This window comes from Thamnophis sirtalis, unplaced genomic scaffold (assembly GCF_051295495.1).
Source record: "Thamnophis sirtalis isolate CommonGarterSnake01/CBP01778 unplaced genomic scaffold, rThaSir2_p1.2 scaffold_4, whole genome shotgun sequence".
NCBI classification, from domain to species: Eukaryota; Metazoa; Chordata; class Lepidosauria; order Squamata; family Natricidae; genus Thamnophis; species Thamnophis sirtalis.
This window is the reverse complement of record NW_028261384.1, coordinates 80,518,917-80,541,282: the sequence shown is the minus strand read 5'-3', so window position 1 is coordinate 80,541,282 and position 22,366 is coordinate 80,518,917. Positions and strand designations below refer to the sequence as shown.

At 40.9% G+C, this 22,366-nt stretch overlaps 2 protein-coding genes across 3 annotated transcripts in view; one reads left to right on the top strand and one right to left on the bottom strand.

The window, feature by feature from the left end:
- ZPBP (zona pellucida binding protein) overlaps positions 1-21,621 on the top strand; it is a 40,154-nt gene extending 18,533 nt beyond the window's left edge. The window contains exons 6-8 of the mRNA XM_087713168.1: positions 431-507; positions 14,134-14,311; positions 21,439-21,621. Of these exons, the coding sequence (XP_087569294.1) occupies positions 431-507; positions 14,134-14,311; positions 21,439-21,533 (350 nt within the window). The 3' untranslated portion in view covers positions 21,534-21,621. The remainder of the gene's footprint in view (positions 1-430; positions 508-14,133; positions 14,312-21,438) is intronic.
- The window catches only part of VWC2 (von Willebrand factor C domain containing 2), a 94,864-nt gene that overhangs the window by 9,740 nt on the left and 62,758 nt on the right, over positions 1-22,366 (bottom strand). The window contains exon 3 of one of the 2 annotated variants that reach the window (XM_087713167.1): positions 2,445-3,177. The exons of the other annotated variant lie outside the window; for it this stretch is intronic. Within the exon in view, the coding sequence (XP_087569293.1) occupies positions 2,849-3,177 (329 nt within the window). The 3' untranslated portion in view covers positions 2,445-2,848. Of the gene's footprint in view, positions 1-2,444; positions 3,178-22,366 lie in introns of those variants that run through there. 2 annotated transcript variants of the gene reach the window in all.

Below are 22,366 nucleotides of genomic sequence, written 5' to 3'. Positions count from 1 at the left end.
GAGGTCTAACTACATCACATACTCTAAAATATTGTTCATTGCATCATTTACATATACAGAGTATAAAAGTAAAATTTGGTGATATGTGTAAGAGGATTAAATTCATTAATCGATTATTTAAAAATTTACTGTTAAATAGATGCCATAGTGGCTGAGAACACCTGTGACCTTGACAGATCTCTAAAATTTTAAGTGGCATGGATCAAATTAGTATTTAGATGGGGGACTTACAGAAATCTAATACTGCAGAGTAATGTGAGATGTTGAAAAATACCTTTGAAAAATTGCATTGACATACTACTTACCAAATATTGCTAAGAAAACAATATGGATATCTAGTCCAGGAGTTAAAGTTCACTCACTAGTTCTTTTAGAAAACAAGACTTTTTATATTGTATAGCTTCCCTCATATAGCTGAACATTTTTACAGTTTCTTCTCTAGAAGCAGTAAAAGGCAAAAGTATGTGTTCGAGCGATGTATGTGGTGTATCAAGAAGATTACGAAAGGTAATATAAATCTTTCAGAAAAGAAATGAAATTCATAAGAATGCACTTGTTTCTTATTTATCTTTCAAAAAGTAAATTAATAGCTTTAATATTCTTTTTGTGTAAGTTGTAAAATAAATCTTGAGTAGTTTATTATCAAAGAATATGGGATGAAATAAGAGAGGTTCATGCAGCAAGTTCAAAGTTTTTGTCAAATTAAATCAATTAACAACAATACTAAAAAATTTAGCCTCATTTCAAAAACAGTGATCAGTATACAAAGTTGTAAAATTTTGGTCCAACTTGGTGATAGTTATGCATACATTGGTTTGTTCTGTGAAAATTGTGGGCATCCGTTAATAAAAGAATATAAAATTAGTATATTAACATCTTTCCATTGTTAACATAGAATACTTATCCTTGTAAGAAGGGGAAAGGGGAAAACAGAAGAAATGTAAATATTCTTCATTTTGGGCTTAACTGTAAACCCAAAAATATATGTTCATTCAGTTTCCCAATTACTACTGCATTTTTAATCTGCTGCCAAGAATACATTGTTTGCCTTCTTTAATAAAGGACTAAAGAAGTGGATCTGGAAAATGCTGTGAATATGGTATACTAAATGCTGTACATATGGTATACTTATGAATTACGGGGTCTAAGTCAGAGGTTTGGCTAAACCAGTAGTGGCATGGCGGCATGGGTCACTCGGACTGACAGCGACCCAGGCCTGTCACACCCCCGAACCGGGTGGCGCTGTTGGCACCATCATGTTTTTAAGTTCTGCGCATGCGCAGAACAATTTTAATTTAATTGCGCATGTGTGCGTAGTGGGCATACAATGCATGCACGAGTAAAATGGCAGTAAAGCTGACTGGAACCCACCCATGGTCTAAGTATATTATAAGTGTAAAGCATTTGATAACTTATTTCTTGGTAAAATGGAACAATATGAGATAGATAGTATCATCATCAGATAGTTTCACAAGGATCACCAACTACAATTACACATCTGGTCTTCAATGGAATTACATTTATGTGGTGGGAAGCAGTAGGATTCCTTAATTTTCTGTCTTGGATCCAGTGTTCTTTAATATCTTCATAAATGATGTAGATGAGGGGATGACAATAATCTGAGAGGAATTGCTAATACTTTAGAAGATAGACTGAAGATTCAGAAGGACCTTGACAGATTTTAGCAATAGGCCCTAAGATGCAGTTCAGTTTTGAGAAGAGTAAGATCCTGAAAAAACAAATGCTCAGGTATAGAATAGGCAGTGCTACAGCTGCCAAAAAAGCCAATGCAGTCTTAGGCTATACCAATAGAGGGATAGTACCAAGATCACAAAAAGTGATAATACTGCTCTGTGTTGCACTAATGAGGCCACACTTGGTATACTATTTCCAGTTCTTGTTGTCACAATAAAAAAAATATGATTATACCCTAAAAAGAATACAGAGAAAAGCATCAATCTTTTCTGGAGGTACTTCTTAACTGTATGATAAATAATTAAGGAAAATAAGTATGTCTAGTCCTATGATGGTGAATCTATGGCACACATGTCTCAGGTGGCACGCAGAGCCCGCTGTGGGCACACCAGCTTTTGCCACAGCCCAGCTCCACCATGCATGCTGACTAGCTGGTCTTTGGGTCTCTGCCGCACATACATGGGGGCGGGGCCTTCCCTGATCTCTGCAGTTCCCCTGTCCCCAGCATGCCCTACCTTTCTCCCTCCCCAGACGCCTTTGTTTTCTCCTGCATTACTACTGCCCATGCCTTTCCTGATCTCTGATGGTTCCACCCTCCGGAGGTGCCTCTCCATGACGGGAATGGAGGAGAAAACTAGGGCGCTACTTGGGGGAGAAACTGCAATGATCGAGGAAGGCACAGGTGGCAGGAATGCAGGAGGAAGTTAGGATGTGCTGGGGGGAGAAATTGCAAAATTGAATGTCTTCCTCATCCCGTTCTGGGCCCCAAAAACCTGCACCAACCTGGAAGCCAAAATGGAGTCCACGAGGGTGGGATGCATGCTCGGGGGAGGAATGCACAGGGAACATGTGGACATAGGTGGGGCGCATGCGCAGGGGGCATTTGCATTGCATTTTGGGGATTGAGGCACGTGCATGTGCATTTGCACACACACACTTTGGACACTCGGCACCAAAAGGTTAATATCACTGGTCTAGTCTAATGAAGAGGAGGATTGGTGTCAGACCTGCCCAAATCTAACTCTAAGAAAGAATGACCCCAGACTCCATTTGGTTGAAGTAATAGGTATTTTTACTATGATAGAATGATTGCAGGGCACGTAATGTGGGATTTGAAGAATTCTGCACAAAGCACCAGATTTTTCCTTCCCTCCTAGTCTGTCACCTTTGAGTCAGTCACCAGTGTCCAATAGCAAGTCATTTGGGTGTTTTGGGAACTGTTTGATGGTGGGCTGCTCATTTTCAGGCCAGTTGTCCTTGAAGTCTGGAGTAAACTGGCACAAGCACAAGTGGTTATACTCACCACTGTCAATTTCCCCCTCTCTCCTGCCTCCTTCCTTCTCTTTTCACCCCGGCTGTAACCCACATTCCAAATCCCCTTTTCCCCCTGTCCTTTGATATCAGAATTCAGGCAGAAGCATGGTCCGAGTTGCTGAAGATGGCAGACCTGACATTCTTTCCCCCTGAACAGGGATGTTAGTCCTGGAAAAGAAAAAGAGACAAAGGGAGGGGGGGAAAGAAAGGAATATAGGCATCAGCCTGGTTTGTCCAGGTATTTGGAGTGGAATTTTTTTAGCATTGGCATGGTGGGCACCTACACATTCAGTTTCACTCTTATGTGTGCAAGAGTCCAGAATGTCTTTAACCTCAAAAATATTGTTCACTTTCAATAAGAATAGGAGATGGAGGTAGTGGTTTAGTAGAACACAATGGAGAAGTGCTTGCAGGCTTAAGCAGGTTGCAATGAAACACCAGGTGAATTCACCTTAGCGATTTTGGCAATTCTTGTTGGATAGTAAATACATTTATCATGTATTCAGGATCCAGCTTTTTAGATGGCTGTGTTGATAGATACTTGGTGGGTAGGTAAACTAGATTTCCTATTTTAAATTATTTTGGTGGAGAGCATTTTTTGTCCACTTGGCTTTTTGTGTGTGCCTACTGCGCGTCAGCTAATGTTTATGAACCACAGGCCAGGGGTTTTGAAGTTGGGTCACCCATTCTGCCAGGGAGGTTATGTTAGGTGGAGGTTGAGGTAATTTGGGCATGGCTACAAGATCGTGGCCTGAAGCCACTTTGAAATGGCTCAAAGCTAATGCTGCTGTCAAAGGAATTGTTATAGGCTACTTCTGCAAAGGGAAGCAGATGACCCAATTGTCTTGTTGCTAATTGATATAGCACCTGAGGTATTTGTCTAATATAGAATTTGTGCATTCACAGGCTCCATTAGTTTCTGGATAATGACAGGAGCTAAGTCCCTGGGAGGTTTCCAAGAGTTTAAGGAACTCTTGCCAGAACCAAGAGGTAAATTAAATTCCCTGGTGTGAGATAATGTATTCAGCAACACCATGTAAGCAATAGATGTGCTGAATAAACAGTTTAACAAACACACACCTGAATGGATTTTGTGACTGGGCATAAAGTGCATTTGTTTAGAGAAAAGGTTGTTTGACTGTCAGGGTGTTTGACTGTAATGTCCATGGATATTTCTTTCCATGAGGCTTGGGGTTTAACTACTGGTTGGATGAGTCCTTGTTTTGTCTCCTGGCACCATTTTGCTGAGGCACACGTGGGGCAGCTTGTTATATAACGTTCAATTTTTTTTTTTCAAGATGGCCATCAGAATTGACATTTTATTAGGTTTAAAAATTTTACGAACCCAAAATGACTCACTGTTTTAGCATCATGGCACTTTTGAAACACTGTTATTTGTTGGCTTTGGAGGGCTGTATAGTTTTCACACAATCCATGTAATTCCACCAAGCATTGTGTATTCTGCTTCATGGTCCCTAAATCACGGGTTTGAGCTTAGAGCGTCTTTTAAGGAAGTGATCAAGTTTTTTGCCAGAAGAGAATTCCTGCTAGTTGTTTTTAGGGAATCACTGCTCTGACTCTTTCTTTTTTTTCACTATTGTACTGGGGCAGCATTTGCCAGGAGGTTTTTCCCTCTGGGGAGGTATCATAAGGTAAACTTTAATTGATTAAAGTATTGGGCTCACCAGACCTGTTTAAGTGATAGTCTCCTGGAGGTCTTTAATGCCTCTAGATTCTTATGATCAGTTCATACCTCAAATGGGAATTTGCTGCCTTCTAAGAAATGCCTCCAATAGAGCAGCACCCACCAGACTGTCTTTCTCCCATACTGACCACATGCACTCTCTTTCAGTAAGTTTTTTGGAGTATAGACACAAGGCTGGAGGATTCCTTGATCATTTTTCTGTAGCAGCACAGCCCCCATTGCCATGTCACTGGTGTCTGCCTAAATGACTAATGGGGAGTTGTGATTGGAATGCTTTAGCACAGGCTCAGCTGCAAACAAGTGTTTGAGGTTTACAAAAGTGGCTCAATATTCCATTGACCATTTAAGAGATTGATTGGATTTCTCTCCCCTATCTTTGTCATAGATAGGGCTGTTTGTATGAATGTGGGAATAAATTGGCGATAAAATTGGTAAACCTCAGGAAACTCTGACATTTGTTTCTAATGCAATGACAGGCCCAAAAACTGCTTGGACTTTTTCAGGGTCCATTTTGATCCTCTTGTGGGAGATGCAGTACCCTAGATAGTCAATTTTGCTGTGATGGAATTCACTTTTTGATAGGTTAGCATACAGTTTGGAAGCTTGCAGCTTTTTTAACATGGCTTGCACCAGCTTCACTTGCTTAACCATGGTTTCCGTGTAGATCAGAATGTTATCTAAGTACAGTAGGACTCCTTTGAATAAATGTTCATGCAGCACTTTGTTAATTAACTGCATAAATACAGTGGGTGCGCCTTGCAGGTCAAATGGAAGTATTTGGAATTGAAAACATCCAACTGGGTAGTTAAAAGCTATTTTTCATTCATCCCTTTCTTTGATTCTGACACAATAGTAAGTATCCTGGAGGTCCAGTTTAGTAAAAAAGAATTTCCCTTTGGCCAGATGAGCTAACATGTCCCACATAAGTGGCAAGGGTAAAAGTCTTCCACGCATACTTCATTTAACCCTCAACAGTCCACACAGAGATGAAGGGACCCATCCTTCTTGGAAAAGTACCGTATTTCCACCCATATAACCCGCCCACGCAAATAACCCGCCCACGCATATAACCCGCGGGTTTTCCGGATCGTGTAAAATATCTTCCGTATACCCCGCCCACGCATATAACCCGCCCACGCATATAACCCGCCCACGCATATAACCCGCCCACGCATATAACCCGCGACGAGTAAGAGAGAAGGGAAACAGCTGAGATGGGGGGGGAAGAAACGGAGAAACAAGCCTGCGCAAGCTGGGGAAGAGGAAAGGAACGGAGGAGAAGGAAACAGCTGAGATCGGGGTGGGGGAAGAAACGGAGAAACAAGCCTGCGCAAGCTGGGGAAGAGGAAAGGAACGGAGGAGAAGGAAACAGCTGAGATCGGGGTGGGGGAAGAAACGGAGAAAGAAGCCTGTGTACCGGTAAGCCTCCGATCGTGTAAAATATCTTCCGTATACCCCGCCCACGCATATAACCCGCAGGGGGGCGCTGTGCATGTAAAAACCGCATATAACCCGCGGGTTATATGGGTGAAAATACGGTACTAGTGCCACCACTCATGCTCTAGCTGTCTGTATAAAGCCTTGTTTTAAGTTTTTGTCAATAAAAGCCTGGAACTCATCAAGCTCCCTTGGAGTCTTTGAATATAATTTAGGCTTAGGTAATAGAGCATCTGGCAGTTTTTCTATAGAACAGTCTATGGGGTTGTGGTGATGGTAGTTTGCCTGAGCCCTTTTCACTAAATACAGCCCATAGGTGTCGATACTCCTTTGGGATTTGGGGCTCGACTTTGGGTCTCTCCTTCACTTCTGCCCCCACTTCCCCTCTGAGTTTCACTGTAGCTTCTCTCCTTCCGTGTTTGGGCATTCTTCCCATGGGATTTCCCTAGTGTTCCCACTGTCAGAACTTTAAGAGCCACCTCCTCCAGTTCACATAGGCTTTCCACTTTTGAAGCCATGTTAATCCAAGCCTTTCCGTGCAAGATGCAACAATAAAGCTTAAAATACCTGTGTGCTCCCCCATCCTTATTTCGATTGGATTGGTGACAAATATGGCTGAGGCATCCCCATCCACTGACCCATCCAGTTGTAGAATGCTACAGGCACTTTAAGTTGCATCAGGTGCAAGCCCATTTCTTCCACTAAGGCAGAGATGACTAGGTACCTGGTGCAGCCTGTGTCCAGAAGGGTCACCAGCTTCTCATGTGCCCTGATAAGGGAACCACTAGTTCTACTGGTACAGTCACTAGTAACACAGAGTGACTTATCAAGGGATCATCATCTGCTCTTGCTCATGCTTTTTGGATCCTTGTTTGGAGTTCCTGAACTCTCAGTGGGGGTGTGTGAACTTCACGGCCTCTGTCCATTTCAAAGCCATCTCTTGAATTTTGTAGCCAGTTTCCCTTGTTTCTTGGTAGGACTCATCATGAGCTTCTTGTTTGGGAACATGACATGTGGCAATCAGCAGCTTGGTACCCCTTATTTCCATACTTGAAACAACCAGTAGAACACCAACGGGCTTTGCTCGCTGTCCTGTGGCTTCAGGGTCTCCCTTCTTTTATCCATGACTGGCACAGCTTCAAGATTTGGCCAAATCAATATCTACCTCCTTTTTGAGGACATACCATGCCTGCAAGATATGAGGGGCCCCTCAAGAGATGCAGGCATTGTATACATCATCATTCAGATCAACCTGGAAACAATCAACATGTCACTCTGGCGGCCACTCTGTCAACCTGAAGACTAGGCTGCAGAACTCTTGTAGGCAGCCATAAATCTTTACTCTTGTTTAATGGTCTTCATACGAATTTTGGCCTTCTGGTCAGCAAGGGAATCTTCAAATCTCTTAAAAGGGCCACTATGAACTGATTGAAGTTGCGCAGCTCTGGAGTGTCTTTGTTACACAGGGCCACCATCCACGCTGCTGCAGCTCTTTCTAGGGACAAGGTAACAGACCATATTTCTTTACTTTACTTTACTTTTTGTCATTGCACATGGTACAACAAAATTATGTGCCGTCTTCAGTGTACATTACAATTATAAAAATAAAAACAAACATACATCCTTTACATTCTACATAATTGAAATTGAAAACCTGATATTGCACTATACCGTAGAATTCAATATGGTTATTGCTTTGGGATAGAAGCTGTTTTTCAGCCTGTTTGTCCTTGTTTTTTTTTTTTAATCCGGTACTGACAGCCAAGTGGTAATAGTTAAAAAAAAAAGTGCCCAAGATGAGATGGATCTTTGAGAATATTTTGAACTTTCTTAAGGCAGCGGGAGCTATAAAGCTCTTCCAAAGAGGGGAGAGGGCAACCAATGATCCTCTGGGCAATAATGTTGACCCTCTGGAATGCTGTCCTCTGTGAAGTTTCCAAAAGATGACCTAATTAATTTACAAGCCTCGAGACAAAGTTCAAAAGAAATCCATTCATTTGTTAGGATCAACATTTTGGCATGTTCTTCTGTGGAGCCGAAACTCCGCTTTACGGCATCTGAACTTTACCCCTGTATCCCCTCCCTTCTGTCTGTGTCATAAATCACATCCACCAACAAGGCGTTGCAGCAGGCTATGAATGTGCACATTTTACACGCTAGCTGTAGAAATATGAGACCTGACTCTAGCCAAAGGTATGCATTGCATTCTCCTCCCTTTTCTCTCTTTTTTTATGTCAACTTGATAATAGTCATGAAAATGCTTTACAAGTTGACATCCGGCTCCCCTCACTTCCCAGAAGCGACCTGTGTGAAACAAAAGCAATATGAGTACAGATATATAATTTAGGGATACATCCCTCCCCCAGGCTTGCTTGGATTTTCTGCATGGAATTTTGCTATAAGGGAACAGCCTGGATATTTCTACTTTTTACCCAAGATGCCTCTGATAAGGGGTAGCCCATCTCCTTTATTAAGTATTAGAGTTGTCTCCTGTGCTACCTCGAATCAAGGACTTGTTGAACTTCATAATGAGTTTGGCCTCCTATGACCACAGGGCCTGGGGGTGGTGGTGTCGCAGGGTAGTGGTCTCAGAGTGGATCTGACCATGGGTTTTAAGAGGCTACTATGGAATACTGGGTGTATCTTCCCTAGCAGTTGGGGCAGTTTCAATTGCACTGTGACTGGGTTGATGATCTTTACTATGGGGAATGGTCCCACAAACTTTGGTCCCAGTTTATTGCTAGGGAGTCGCAACCTTAAATATTTTGTGGAGAGGTAAACCTTCTCTCCCACCAAGAATGGTCATTGCAGAGCTTGGTGTTTATCTGCCTGTTTCTTATAGGTTTGTGCTGCTTTAGCCAGTGCTTTTTTGACATTCTCCCAGGTTCTTTTAGCATTGACATCCAGTCCGTCAAGCTGTCTGAGGAGGGGGGATCCCTTGGATACTCAGGCATTGGGACAAGTCCATGCTGCTCACTACTTTGAAGGGTGTTGATTTTGTGCTACTGTGAACAGCATTATTGTATGCAACCTCAGCAAAAGACGGAAGGTCTGCCCAATTGGACTGGTGATAGTTCACATAGCACCTCAGGTACTGCTCTACCATAGCATTCAGTTTCTCTGCCCCCCCCCCCATTGGTGCTCAGGTGAAAAGCCAAGCTAAAGCCTTGGGATGACCCAATGAACTGCAGGAACTGTCTCCAGAACATAGCGATGAACTGCACCACTCTGTCTGAAATAATTCTTTGAAGTACTACATGCAGTCGATAGATATGCTTCACAAACAATTTAGCCAGCTTGTGAGCCGAGGGTAGTCCGTTGCAGGGTATGAAGTGTGCCTGTTTGGAGAACAGGTCTATTACAGTCCAAATCACCATGTTTCCCCCACTTTTCAGCAACTCTACTATAAAGTCCATTGTGATCTCCTCCCACAGCCTCGTTAGCTCTGCTACTGTTTGCAGCAGTCCAGGAGGTTTTCCCGGTCGTCTCTTCATTGTATGCAGATGGTGCAACTTTTCACATACCTATCCACATCTTTCTTTATGACAGGCCACCAGAATTGACTCCGGCTAAGTGTAAAGTCTTTAGGAACCCAAAGTGGCCTGCCGGTTTGGTGTCGTGGCTCCTCTGGAGAATTAGGATACACAGGGATTCCGGGATGTAGAGTTTTGTCCCCTTCCATGTGAGGTCATCTTTTTTTGTCAAGATGTGTTGGTTGTTTCGGAACCAAAGGGCTGCTAGCAGTTCAGTTTTGAGTCTTATGATTAGATCGCTTGCAGGTTGGTCTTGGTGGTCATGGTGTTGCCACCTAGTGGTCACTTAGGCAGCTATTTGAGTAGAGGGAATAATGGCATCCACTACCTGCTCCCCTTCACATTTGTACTGGGGCATGCGGGAGAGGGTATCAGCTAGAAAGTTCCTCCCCCCTGGTATGCTTTAAAACAAAATCAAAATGATTGAAATATTGAGCCCATCGGACTTCTTTGGGTGATAGTTTCCGTGGGGTCCTAAATGCCTCCAGATTTTTGTGATCAGTCCAGACTTTGTATGGTTTCTGGCCCCCTTCCAACAGGGGTCTCCAGGTTAGCAATGCCCATCTCACCGCAAAAGCCTCCCTTTCCCATGCAGCCCATCGTCTCTCTGTGTCTGTGAACTTGCGGGAGGTATAGGTGCAAGTTTGTAAGTTTCCATGATTGTTTCTTTGGAGTAGCATCAATCCCACTGCCATGTCACTGGCATCTACCTGGACCACAAAAGATTGCTCGGGGTCAGGATGCTTCAGCACCGGTTCCTTTGCAAACATTTCTTTTAGTGTTTCAAACGCCTCTTGGCAGGTTAGGTGCCACTGTAGGGGTTGTTCCAGTCATTCCTGCGCTCCTTGTCTTCAGGAGGTCTGTCAGGGGTTTGGCAATCTTCACAAAGTAGGGGATGAATTGCCTGTAGAAGTTTGCAAACCCTAGGAAGCTTTGTAGCTGTCTGAGGGGGTTGCCAGCCTAGGACGGTTTGTACTTTGGCCGATCCATTTCTATTCCATCATTTGACACTCGGTAACCCAGATAGACTAACAGTGCATGGTAGAATTTGCATTTTGATACCTTGACGTACAGGTTGGCTGCCAGATGTGTTTCCGGTACTTGGCAGACCAGGGGTCTGTCATCGTCCCTGGTCTCAGTGTAGATGATGATGTCATCCAGGTAGGCGAGGACCCCCTTGTAGAAGTGCTCGTGCAGCATCTCATTTATTAATTGCATGAATACTGCTGGGGGGCCCTGCAGTCTGAAAGGCATCACTTTGAATTGTAAGCTCCCTAGGGGGCGGTTGAACACTGTTTTCCACTCATCACCCTCTCTGATACGTATTCAGTAGTATGCTTCTCTGAGGTCTAGTTTGATGAAGGCTTTTTCCTTGGCCAGATGAGATAGCATGTCCTTCATGAGGGGGAGAAGGTATAGCTTGCGTATGCATATGGCATTTATCCCTCTAAAGTCCACACACAATCTCATAGTGCCATCTTTTTTTTCTTTGAAGAGGACTGGTGCCGCGACCCGTGGCTTGGCTGGCTCGATGAATTCCCTTGCTAGGTTTTTGTCGGTGGGCAGGTCTACCCCATACTCCTGCATGTATGTCCATACTTGGGTCAGGAAGAAGGCCAGCTGCTTTGGATCACCGCCACACTTTACCCACAGGGCAGGGGGTTTCTGCCCCATCCTCCTTGGTGTGGCAGTCCATTGGGCTTGAGGCTGCTAAGCTGCTGGAGGCAGAGCAGCTGTGACTGAGGTGTTGGAGCTTGGGCTGCAACCACCAGAGGAGGTGCAGTCACAGAGGGGAGCACAGTTGCTTCATTGTCCATGTGGGCCGTCACTGGCTAGAGCGCCAAAGCACCCATCTGGGCCAGGGCCTTCTGCGCCTTGAGGTTGCAGAAGGCCTCTCTAAGGAAATTGAGTGCCTATTCGAATAGCACACTTTTGTGATTGAGCTCCTTAGGTGCCATGATCTCTTTTTTGGGTTCTCTGCTGCAGCTTCCATGACTGGCCATTTGGAAGTTGACCCCAGAAGGCTTCTACTCCCAGTCTTCTTTTATCCCGATGCCTAGGGACAACATGAGCTTTAGCTGTTTGTCACATGCTTTGAATTCCACAAGCTACTTAGGAGGATTTCTTCTATTTTGGGGTCTGGCTGCTGCTTCAGCCGAGGTTTCTCCTTCCTCCTGTTCACTGTTGTGAGCTGACATTGCGTGTATGGTTCCACGGTAGAGGGGGTCCAATTTTGCAGACCTCACCTAACGCCAGACCTGCCCCAAATCTAACGCTAGGAAAGAATGACCCGAAACTCCATTTGATCTAAATTATAGGTACTTTTACTACAGTAGAATGATTGCAAGACAAGTAATGTGTGATCTGAAGAATTCTGGCACAAATCATGAGATTTTTCCTTCCACCCTGGTCTACCTCCCTTGAGCTAGTCACCAGTGTCCAATAGCAAGGTGTTTGGATGTTGTGGGAACCATTTTATGATGGGCAGTCTATTCACTCATTTTTAGGCTGTCCTTGAATTCTGGAGCAAACTGATCATTCTCGTCCATGTCATTCTCACCTCTCACCTCTGCCTTCTTCCATCTATTCTCACCCTGGCTGTAACCCACATTCCACAGTCCCACCTCCTGTCCTTTGATGTCCGGATTCTGGCAGAAGCATGGTCTAAAGTGCTGAAGCTTGCAGACCAGACAATTGGGGTGACATAGGTATCTTCCAGTATTTGAGGGGCTTCACAAAGAAAAGTTGATCAATTTATTCTTCAGAGCATCTGAGGGCAGGACAAAGAACAATGGGTGGAAGCTTCTTAAAGAGACACTTTCAAGAAAAAAATGGATATTCATTAATCAAAGATGGTATAAAGAATTCTGCCTACAGATAAGAGTTTCGCAGCCTAGTGTTGGATTAGAAGATCTCCAAAGTCCTTTCCAGTCATATAATTCTATATAGATAAATAATCTTGCATGTCTCCCCCTAGACCAGGGGTCTTCAACCTCCAATCAATGAACTGGCACCAGGCCGAGGCATGCCAGAAACCAGGCTGCACAACCAAGTGACGTCGCATAAGCGGATTGCAGGCAGCATGCCCCTGCGGTTCACAGTAAAACCTCTCACCATGGAACTGGTTCCTGGTGCCCAAAAGGTTGGGGGCCTTTGCGCTAGTCATTTTAGGAGATTATCTTTTATGGAAACCAGGAGGGAGAAAAAATACTAAGGCAAGAAGAATGATTTGAGTATATTTTTTCCCATTTAGTTCTTACAAACATGTATCCACTCTCTGAAAGAAAGGAAATTGAAGGAGAAATTGGGAGAAATTTGATGGCATCAAGTGATTGGAAAGGTGTATTTAATTATCCTCACTTTTGATTATCTGTAGCTATTTGAGCGCGGTGGCTAAGATGCTGAGCTTGTGGATCAGAAAGGTCAGCAATTCAGTGGTTTGAATCCCTAGCGCCGCATAACGGAGTGAGCTCCTGTTACTTTTCTCAGCTTCTGCCAACCTAGCAATTCGAAAGCATGTAAAAATTCAAGTAGAAAAATAGGGACCACCTTTGGTGGGAAGATAACAGCATTCCGTGCGCCTTTGGCATTTAGTCATACCGGCAACATGACCACAGAGACATCTTTGGACAGCGCTGGCTCTTCGGCTTTGAAACGGAGATGAGCCCTGTGCCCTAGAGTTGGGAATGACTAGCACATGTGTGCGAGGGGAATCTTTAACTTTAGCTATTTGAATAATAGGCCAAACTAAGAATTTCAGTTCATCAGTTTTCATAATTGGAGCTAAGGTTAAGAATCTGTCTGAACCATCATAAACATTTATTATCTTGACATGAAGACTCCTGTAACAGAATCAAGAAGTTTGAATGGGCCACTTAGGTCATTCAGTCCAAACTGCTACTCATTGTAGGAACCTAAATTAAAACATCAGAAAACATGGCTGTTTAGCTTCTTCTTAAACACATCCAATGTGTCTACCACATGTTCGGGCATTTATTTTGTAAAAATGCTTTAGATAGAAAGTTTTTCTTATATTCTTTATTTAATACCCTGCAATTTATATTCAGTATTATATATATACTGCATTCTGGAATGAGAAAGGACAAATTTCTTTGATATCCTTTCAAGTGTTTAAAGAGTGCTTTTATATCTCTCCCTTCCAAACACACACAACAGTCATCTTTACTTAAGGGTGAACAAACATAACTCCTTCAATCGTTTTTCTTAAAATTTAGTTTTTAAAACACTGAACCAACATGTCATAGTCATTCGCTAGTTGTATAAGAATATTTATTCATTGTATATTGCAATAAGTACATTAGCCAAGAATAAACAGTTAATGTTATTGATACAGTTTGTATTTTTATATAAGTACTGGTAAGAAAAGAAATAAATAAGAAAATTGCTAATTTTTATCTTTATCAAGAGAATAATTTCTTTTTACTTCAGGCAAAAGACCTAATAGAGAAATTCTTTAGCCAACAAGTTGAAGTTCTTGGAAAAAGAACAGCACCACTACCTGAAATATACTACATTGAAGGCACTTTACAAATGGTGTGGATTAATCGCTGTTTTCCAGGTTATGGAATCAATTCTCTGCTACATCCAGATTGCCCTAATTGTTGTGGTAGGTTGGAAGCATAACAATTTCCAGGATTATAAATACAGACTAAAAATATATTTTAGAGGAATTATCTGCTTAACTTTTTATTACAACAGTTAGTATATTTATTGCTTGTGATAAATTTGGTTATTATTTCTTATGGTTTTTGTTGCATAGTTCATGGTGAATATCTTGAAAATGGAATACAGCTGCAAATGAGTTGGTTACTATGATAGACTAACTTGTTGGCATTGTTCGTTGTGCCTGAGATAAATGGATTTAGTCTTAGTATAAATCAAATTTAAATCAAACTATTGTGATTTACCATTATGATTAATATATTGGCTTGTGCCTATCTTTTCTAGAATAGATGATAATTACTCTAAAGAATTGGAGTTAAGAGTTCTTAGGGTGCCTTTTGTGAAAGCAAAGTTTAAAAGACTACTTGTGCTTTCTTGAGTCTGTAATGCACTTCTGATTTCAATAGGTAGACATTCTGCAATCACTCTATATTTGGGGATGTCTTCCTTGTACCAAATGCTACTGAATTAAAAGGGAGAAAGCTTAATACTATTGGATGAAAACTGTATGTGTCTAATGTTACATCTGTGAATCAGAAAATATAAGGTCCTCTTAGTTATGAGTTGAATCTTGTGGTGAAAACCTTATGCTTTTTCTTCTTTATCGATAAAATCAATAGAATACTGAAGCTTTTCATATCCAAATCACAATATTACAAAGCAGCGGATTAATATTGTTTGTTACTCTGTATGTTCTGCTCCTAATCCATGACAAATTCCAGTGCTTTGAGATTAGACACTTGACTCCAAACCACAGATTTTACAACCCACTCTTTCTACTATGCTTTTAAAAGCATAACTTTTTTTTTTTAAAAATGCTTTAAAAAAAATAGTTCCTTATTTAATTTATAAATTTCCTTGTTAAAAAACAAATATAACAAAGCATTATGAAAAGTGTCTATTAACTAGAGGTATTAGAGAAGAAATAACAGCCACTCACATAAACATCTTACCTGAATCAAATTAATTTATCCACAATAAATTAAAATATTAAATAGTAATCTTTGGTGCAACATATACAGAAGAAAAAAGTGTAACCGGCGAAAAATAAAACAGTTTGGCCATGGACCAAACTAAACTTAAATTTTGAAAAAAGGACAAAATATTAACTTGGAGAAGAATGGGGAAGATTTAGTGGCTGATAATTCAGCATAATTCAAATGCACTTAAGATAAATAAAGGGCTCTTTTACTTTAGCCGAAATCTTTCATTTGATAATTTTAAACTGTTTTTCTTCCCAAAGCCATGATACTTCTACGGTCAGCTTATTGTTGATCAATTCCATAAATTCGGGTTGCATTAGATTAAACAATTGCTATTTGAAAGGATGTCGTAGATTTCACAATATACTCTTAGTTTAGAATTGAAAACATACTGTTTCAGGGATATACAATAGATAATATTTTGTTCTGGAGCAAGAACAATTTTTTGCACTCTGGATGGACTACCAATGCAGTTAATCCCATTGCTTTTTTTTTTGTCAATTATTAATCCATTCCAGTTATTTAGAAAGAAGTCTGTTTTATTTTTATAGAATCAGGGACAGTTTCTTTCATGTCATATCTATTACAAAAGAAAGTTGAGTCCTTTTGATAATAACCTCTGGCTATTGTTTAGAATTCATTTTCTGTAGGAGAAGGAGTAGCACAACCAACCTGGGGTGGAGTTAAAAGAAGAATCAGCCACCATAGCCACAAGCAAACTGAGTTCTACCACTCTTGAATTTATCCTTATCTGTTGTGGCCCGGCAGGAGCTGTTGGAGCTGCCACCAGACTCCGACAGCGAGAGGTCATGAGTCAGCTCTGGAGGAGGTGGAGGACCCTGGACAGAGTTCTGACTCCGAGCAGGGCACGGAGAGACTGGTTGGCCACCAGGTGGCGCCTGAGCCCTGGATCAGTGGGGAGGAGACAAGAATGAGTGATCCAGACAATACCTGTGAGTTGTTCTGGGATGCATGCCGTCGAAGGGCTACTCGGGGTCAGGAACAACTGTGTAATCACCGGAGGTGATTATGCTCAGCTGATACTCATTAAGATCCTCTCCTGATTATAAAAGAGACTGTTTGTGCCACGCCTTTTTGCAGAAGTCAATGTTCACGATTTAGAGAAATCAACTTGGCAAGTTGGATTGCTGCCAGAGTTTGTTTTTGCATTTGCTGCCTAGGTTTGTAGGACTTGCTGCCAGAGTGCTTATCTCTTTGTTTATTTTGGGCTTGCAGCCAATGAGAGTCTGGACTGAGTAAAAGTATTCTTATTTACGTTTGTTTTTGGCTTTCGTTCCTGGACGGAGAAGTGGGGTCAGAACACTTATCTAATGGTTAGAATCTAGTTGGGGTAAGATAAGGATCTTTGGAATTCAAGGGAGGTTGGACATAGTTCACTTGTGGCTATGTAGGGATTTTAGATTCATCCCGTTTTTAACTCTGCCCCCAGGTTCTGCCTCTCCTATATTTTCTCCCTCCTATGAGAGTTGACTCCATCTCTTTTCATTTTCTTACGTATGAGATGAAAGTCTTTTGTCAAGTATGTTTGAAGTTTTGTTTTAGGTTTTTACCATGCCAAGAAAAATGGCCTCCAACTTACATGAAACTTTTGAGATCAATAATAAGTATTTGCTTTTAATTCTATTTGTCTCATTTGAATATAATACTTTGTTTGGCCTTCAATTTGAAGATGTTGCTTTTATGGCAGAATTAAGTGCTGATTTCCTGTATTATGAAATAATTTTAGAAATGGACAACAGTTATTATTCATTAGTCCTATGAGCTGGTGAATCATTCTTGCCCTGTCCTTGTGAGATATTCAAATAGTGCCTTTGTCAGCCTTATTTTTGACTAGTGTGTATTATTTCTTCAGTTTGTCAGCAGTCTTTATGCAATATTGTCTTCAATACTCTCCTAAACTACCTACTTCATGGTGAGATTATAGATTCATCTGTGTGAATCTTAGAAGTCTTAGAAATTAAAATGAGAAAGAACTGGGTCTTCATCTGAATTCTGAAAACCAGTCTCTCACCTGATTTGGATTGAAAGTTAGAATCTTGGATTCTGTCCACTGTGATGGTTATTGGATTGAGTATTGAGAGGAGACCTTCCTTTTTATATGACATGTTGTGGCGTGAACAGGGCTTATACAAAAAAACTCTCAAGCTCTGTAACATTTCAAATCTGAGCTGAAAACTCAGATGCCTCTGTGTGCATTCATAGAAAAGTACTAGAAGTCCACTAGTAAATAACCATGGACAGTGGGAATGTGCACAATAAGAGCTGCAATGGTGCAGTGGTTAGAATGCAGTATTGCAGGGCAGGCTATGTCTGCTGACCACTGGCTGCCAGCAGTTTGACAGTTAGGGTCTCACTGGCTCAAGGTTGATTCAGCCTTCCATCCTTCCAAGATTGGTAAAATGAGGACCCAGATTGTTGGGGGCAATATGCTGACTCTAAATTGCTTAGGCAGGGCTGTAAAGCACTGTGAAGCGATATATAAGTCTAAGTGCTATTGCTATTGCTAATAAAATGTACAAATTGTGACCATATGTATTAGGTAAGAGTGCAATTGAGCAGTTGCTCCATGGCTAAACCTTATTAAAACTACCTTAAATCTCAGATTTAAGCCTTCCTAAATTAGTTTAGCTATGTTTTTGCCTGTAAATAGAAGTAGAATATTTTGTGATGCTTATTCTGATGCTTGTGCCTGTAAATAGAAGTAGAATATTTTGTGATGCTTATTCTGATACTTATTCTTGTCAGGCTGAAATAGTGTCAATGAATATTAGTTACTGTAAGGCTATTGAGTTGTAATTATATAAAAATAATTTTTACTTTTTGGCATAGATCTCAAAAGTACCAGTTTACCTGCTCAAACATTTTTATACCTTGTTTTTTGCCTGGGAAACTAAAATAATACGATGCAATTAATTTGTTGGTTGCAGTTCTAAATTTTTATGGAGAATCCTACAAATATTTGCAATAACTGGTTAGGACCAGTTCACATTCAACAATGTTGTTGTAAGAAACCAAGAGTCATGAATTTGAGTATGAATACTCTGCTTACATTTTCTTTTCTTTGAAGATTAACCCATAGTTTTCTGGTATGGGGATAAATGGAAATTGTTAGCTAATAATTTCCATTTTTATAATTTCAGTTCAGGTATATGAGAGAACGTAGGCAGGGAACCAGTTGATAAAGAGTCTGATTTTTAATTTAATAAACCATAAATAAACTGAAAAGTCTGTATCTGAACAAACCTTTTTTTAAGTAGAAAAGACAGTTGAAGTAAACAGGAGTACGGATCAGTATATTATGATTAAAAATGATCCAAAATTGTTATTTCCATCCTTATCTTGGTTTGGTATTTTGTTTTAAACATTTCTTATTCCACTTTACATTTTCCATTTTTAATTTCTTTTAATTAAAGAGCTTTTGGCACTGTCATTGACTCCATGTCCCAAACATTCCTCCGGTGCTAGCTCTTCTCTATCCCTTGTCCCCTCTCTCACTGCCTCACATCAGGTGATTTACTGTGGGGGAAATTTCCCTCGTCCCTATCCTGCATGGGACAATTAGCCATACAAGATAATTTATCACACATCAGTGCAGGGAGAGTACCTGTGGCTGGGTGTTGCGCTGCCTCTCCCAGCTGAGAGGAGGCAATTTGCTTTGTGGAGGGAGGAAGGAAAAAATTCCTCCCTGGCTGAGTTTGCACCAGCTACTTCCCCATGTGTCTAACAACTCAGAGGCTGCCATGGGGAGACCGGGGGAGGAGGACCAGGACTGTGTGCTCCTTTATGTGTCACCTGATTCTCTCCCTCCCCTCCTGCCCTCCAACAAATGTGCTGGGATCTGCCCCCCTCTGTCCCCTAGGAGAGCCTTGGACCGTCTTCCACATAGCCTAATGTCAAAAGTCGCTTATCTTTTGATGATCTCACGTTGGGACTGATTTGCACCTCACTGGAAGCTCACACAAGCCTTCATATTCCCCATGCTACCCCACTTGCTCCTCTGCACAGTTTGGTAGACAACAGTTGGGCTGAGGAGGGGGGAAGATTACATGTTTGTGAGAAAGAGATACATGAGTGCCTGGTGAGGCAACGTTGAATTTTAATAGCAGTGATACAAGACCACTCAGTCCATCCAGTAAGGGACCCTAAATGTGCCAAGCGCGTGGGCAAGGAATCTTCCTCACTTCCTCACTTCCTCAGAGTTATGGGGTTCTTGAATTGTGCCTTAGTTCTGTTTTCATGTGTGTGCAGTTTTAAATTTTTAATTTGCATAGCGTTAATATTTTAAATTTTTTTTTGTCTTTTCATAATATGTAAGACCCCCCCCCCCCCGATGCAGATGGGTGGACTAAATTTAATAAAGAAATAAATATTTATGAATTGAAAATAAAACTATCTTTCAGAGCTCAAAGAATTAAAAGCACATTCAGAGAGTAGGTAGAGACATTCTTATAGAGCAAATGCATGAAGAGAATATTTTGCAGTTCAGTTTTCTAGCTTGGCCAACCATGCCTTTTTTATTAAATCAAAGCAGTCCTCCAACTTTTCCCAACAGTTGATTGGTGGTTCAGTGATAGAATTTTTGTCCGTCATGGGGAAGGCCTGGGTTCAATTCCTGGCTAACACAATGAGGCTTTGCTGCTGCTGCTGCTACTGCTTTTGCTGTAGATTTTGCCTCCATTCTCTTCAAGCAATTCCATACTTAAGTTCTTTCCTTTCTAGTTTAATTTATTCACTTGTACAATAAACATATTTTTTTTAATTGAATTGTTTCTGTGGGTCTAGTTGTAGGGAGAAAAGGCAGCTAGGCAAATAAAATCCCCTTTTCTGGATAAATATACAGTTTTATAGAAAAAATGCAGCATATATTTTTGTCTTATTTTTGTTCTTCTTACTCTTTGAGGATATGATTAAAGAAATCTACAAATGGAATGCGGGGCTGAACTTGGCCAAGAGGGGTGGCTGGTGTTCCCTTCACCAACATACCAGGGTGGGGAGAGCAGCCCAGTATGAGGCAGCGGGGGGGGGGGAGGGGATGAGGGGGGGAGGGCTAATGCTGGAGGGATGCCTGTAGTGCTGTGCTGGGAGCTTGGTGGCTATGGCAGTGCATTGGGGGCAACGGGGGGGGGGGTTGCAGTGAAGTGGCTGCAGCAATGTGGCTGTTGTCCCAGTTCAAGCTGGGAAGGTTGCAAGTGCTGATCATATGACCCAGGATGGCACAATCATAGTAAATTGCATTCTGGTTGCCAAGTGCCTGAATTTTGATCAAGTGGCTCTAGGAATGCTATGATGGTCATAAATGCGAGGACAAGTTGTAAGTCACTTTTTCCAATGCTGTTGTAACTTTGAATGATCGCTAAATGAACGGTTGTAAATTGAGGACTATTTGGACTCAAGCAGATCCTAATCTTGGAAGTAAATGAACAGTGCAGACCTCGACCCTGTCTTACTATATTTGCTAAAGTTCTTTAAAGTTCATTATAAATTGCTGGAGAGATCGCTGAAGGACCATGTTTCAATAGTTTTGTTCATAAGAAATGTTGGAATCACAGCTGCATAACAAACCAAAACAATCCAACCATAATGATCAATAGTAGAAGATCTATAACATTACAAGATTTATATTTTATTTTGGTACTAGCTGTGAAACATATGAGTTTTCATACAATACAATACCCCAGCAAATCCAATACCAGATGTTCTGTACCTGTATTCACATTGACTCCTATAATGGAAGATAAATCTTAGAATATGATGGGATGGGGCAGAGATGTTAGCTAATATACAATGTGTTGCAGATAACTGATGGAGTCTTCTCAAAGTTTTGTTCGCCTAAGATGGCTATCTTATACTTTTTACATTTATTTCTGCCTCCTGTTTCCTTATTTTTTCTTAAAACATCTTTGTGAATCTGATTCCTGAATTTAGGAAATAAAATCCCATGTAGACAAGACTTCTTGAAGCAATTGACTGGCTTTGAATTTGGAATCTTCATTTGATTGCAGAAAATTTTAATACATTTGATGACATTATTATTTTTGTTTGTTTTGTTTGCTTTCTTTTGTTATAGTGGTTTGCAGTCCAGGATCATTCAACCCTCATGAAGGAACTCATTGTCTTCCATGCAACAGAAGTCTGGCATATGGAGCCAAACATTGTTACTAGACTGTTAACATAATCCTTTCGCTATGTTTAGTAACTTTCCTGTACTTTACAACTTTACAATCCAAATAAAAGGATTTTTCAAAAAAAAGTTTATATATTTATATTACATTATTACATTTGTATGAGGAATACTATGTGGCAGAAAAGAATAAGGAGAAATTTCCTGACAGTGAGAACAATTAATTAGTGGATTGGCTTGCCTTCTATAGTTAAACGAGGGAGAAGGGTGATCAATCTTTAGGATCTTTGGGACAATTCCAAGCACAAGCTCGAAGACAGCCAATCAAACAATGAGGTAGAAAATGATGGGAAGAAGAACAACTTAGATATAAAATAGGAGAGATAAGAAGCATACCCAGGTTCAGCAATAAATGATTCAAATGCCTATACACAAATACTATTAGTTTAGGACACAGAATAAACTTGAAGAACTAGTACACAAAGGCAGATATGATATAATTGTCATTATGGACATTTGATGGGATGAAACTCATGCCTGGAATGTACTGATGGAAAGATACAAACTATTCAAAAGGAATAGACCTAACCAAAAAAGAGGTGGAGTTGCATTATATGTAAGAGATCATTACATGTCTACCAAAATCTACAAAACCAAGGATGAAAACCACCTAGAATGCATATGGGTAAATATAAAAGAAAAAATGACATTGCTATAGGCATATACTACATGCCATCCAACTGAGCAGAAGAAATAGATGAATTTTTTGCTAACCAAATGTAAGTAGAAAACACATTACAGTAGTAATGGTAGTAGTAGTACTACCCTGGTATTAACTAGGAGACAAACTCTGCATCAAGTGGAGATTGAATAG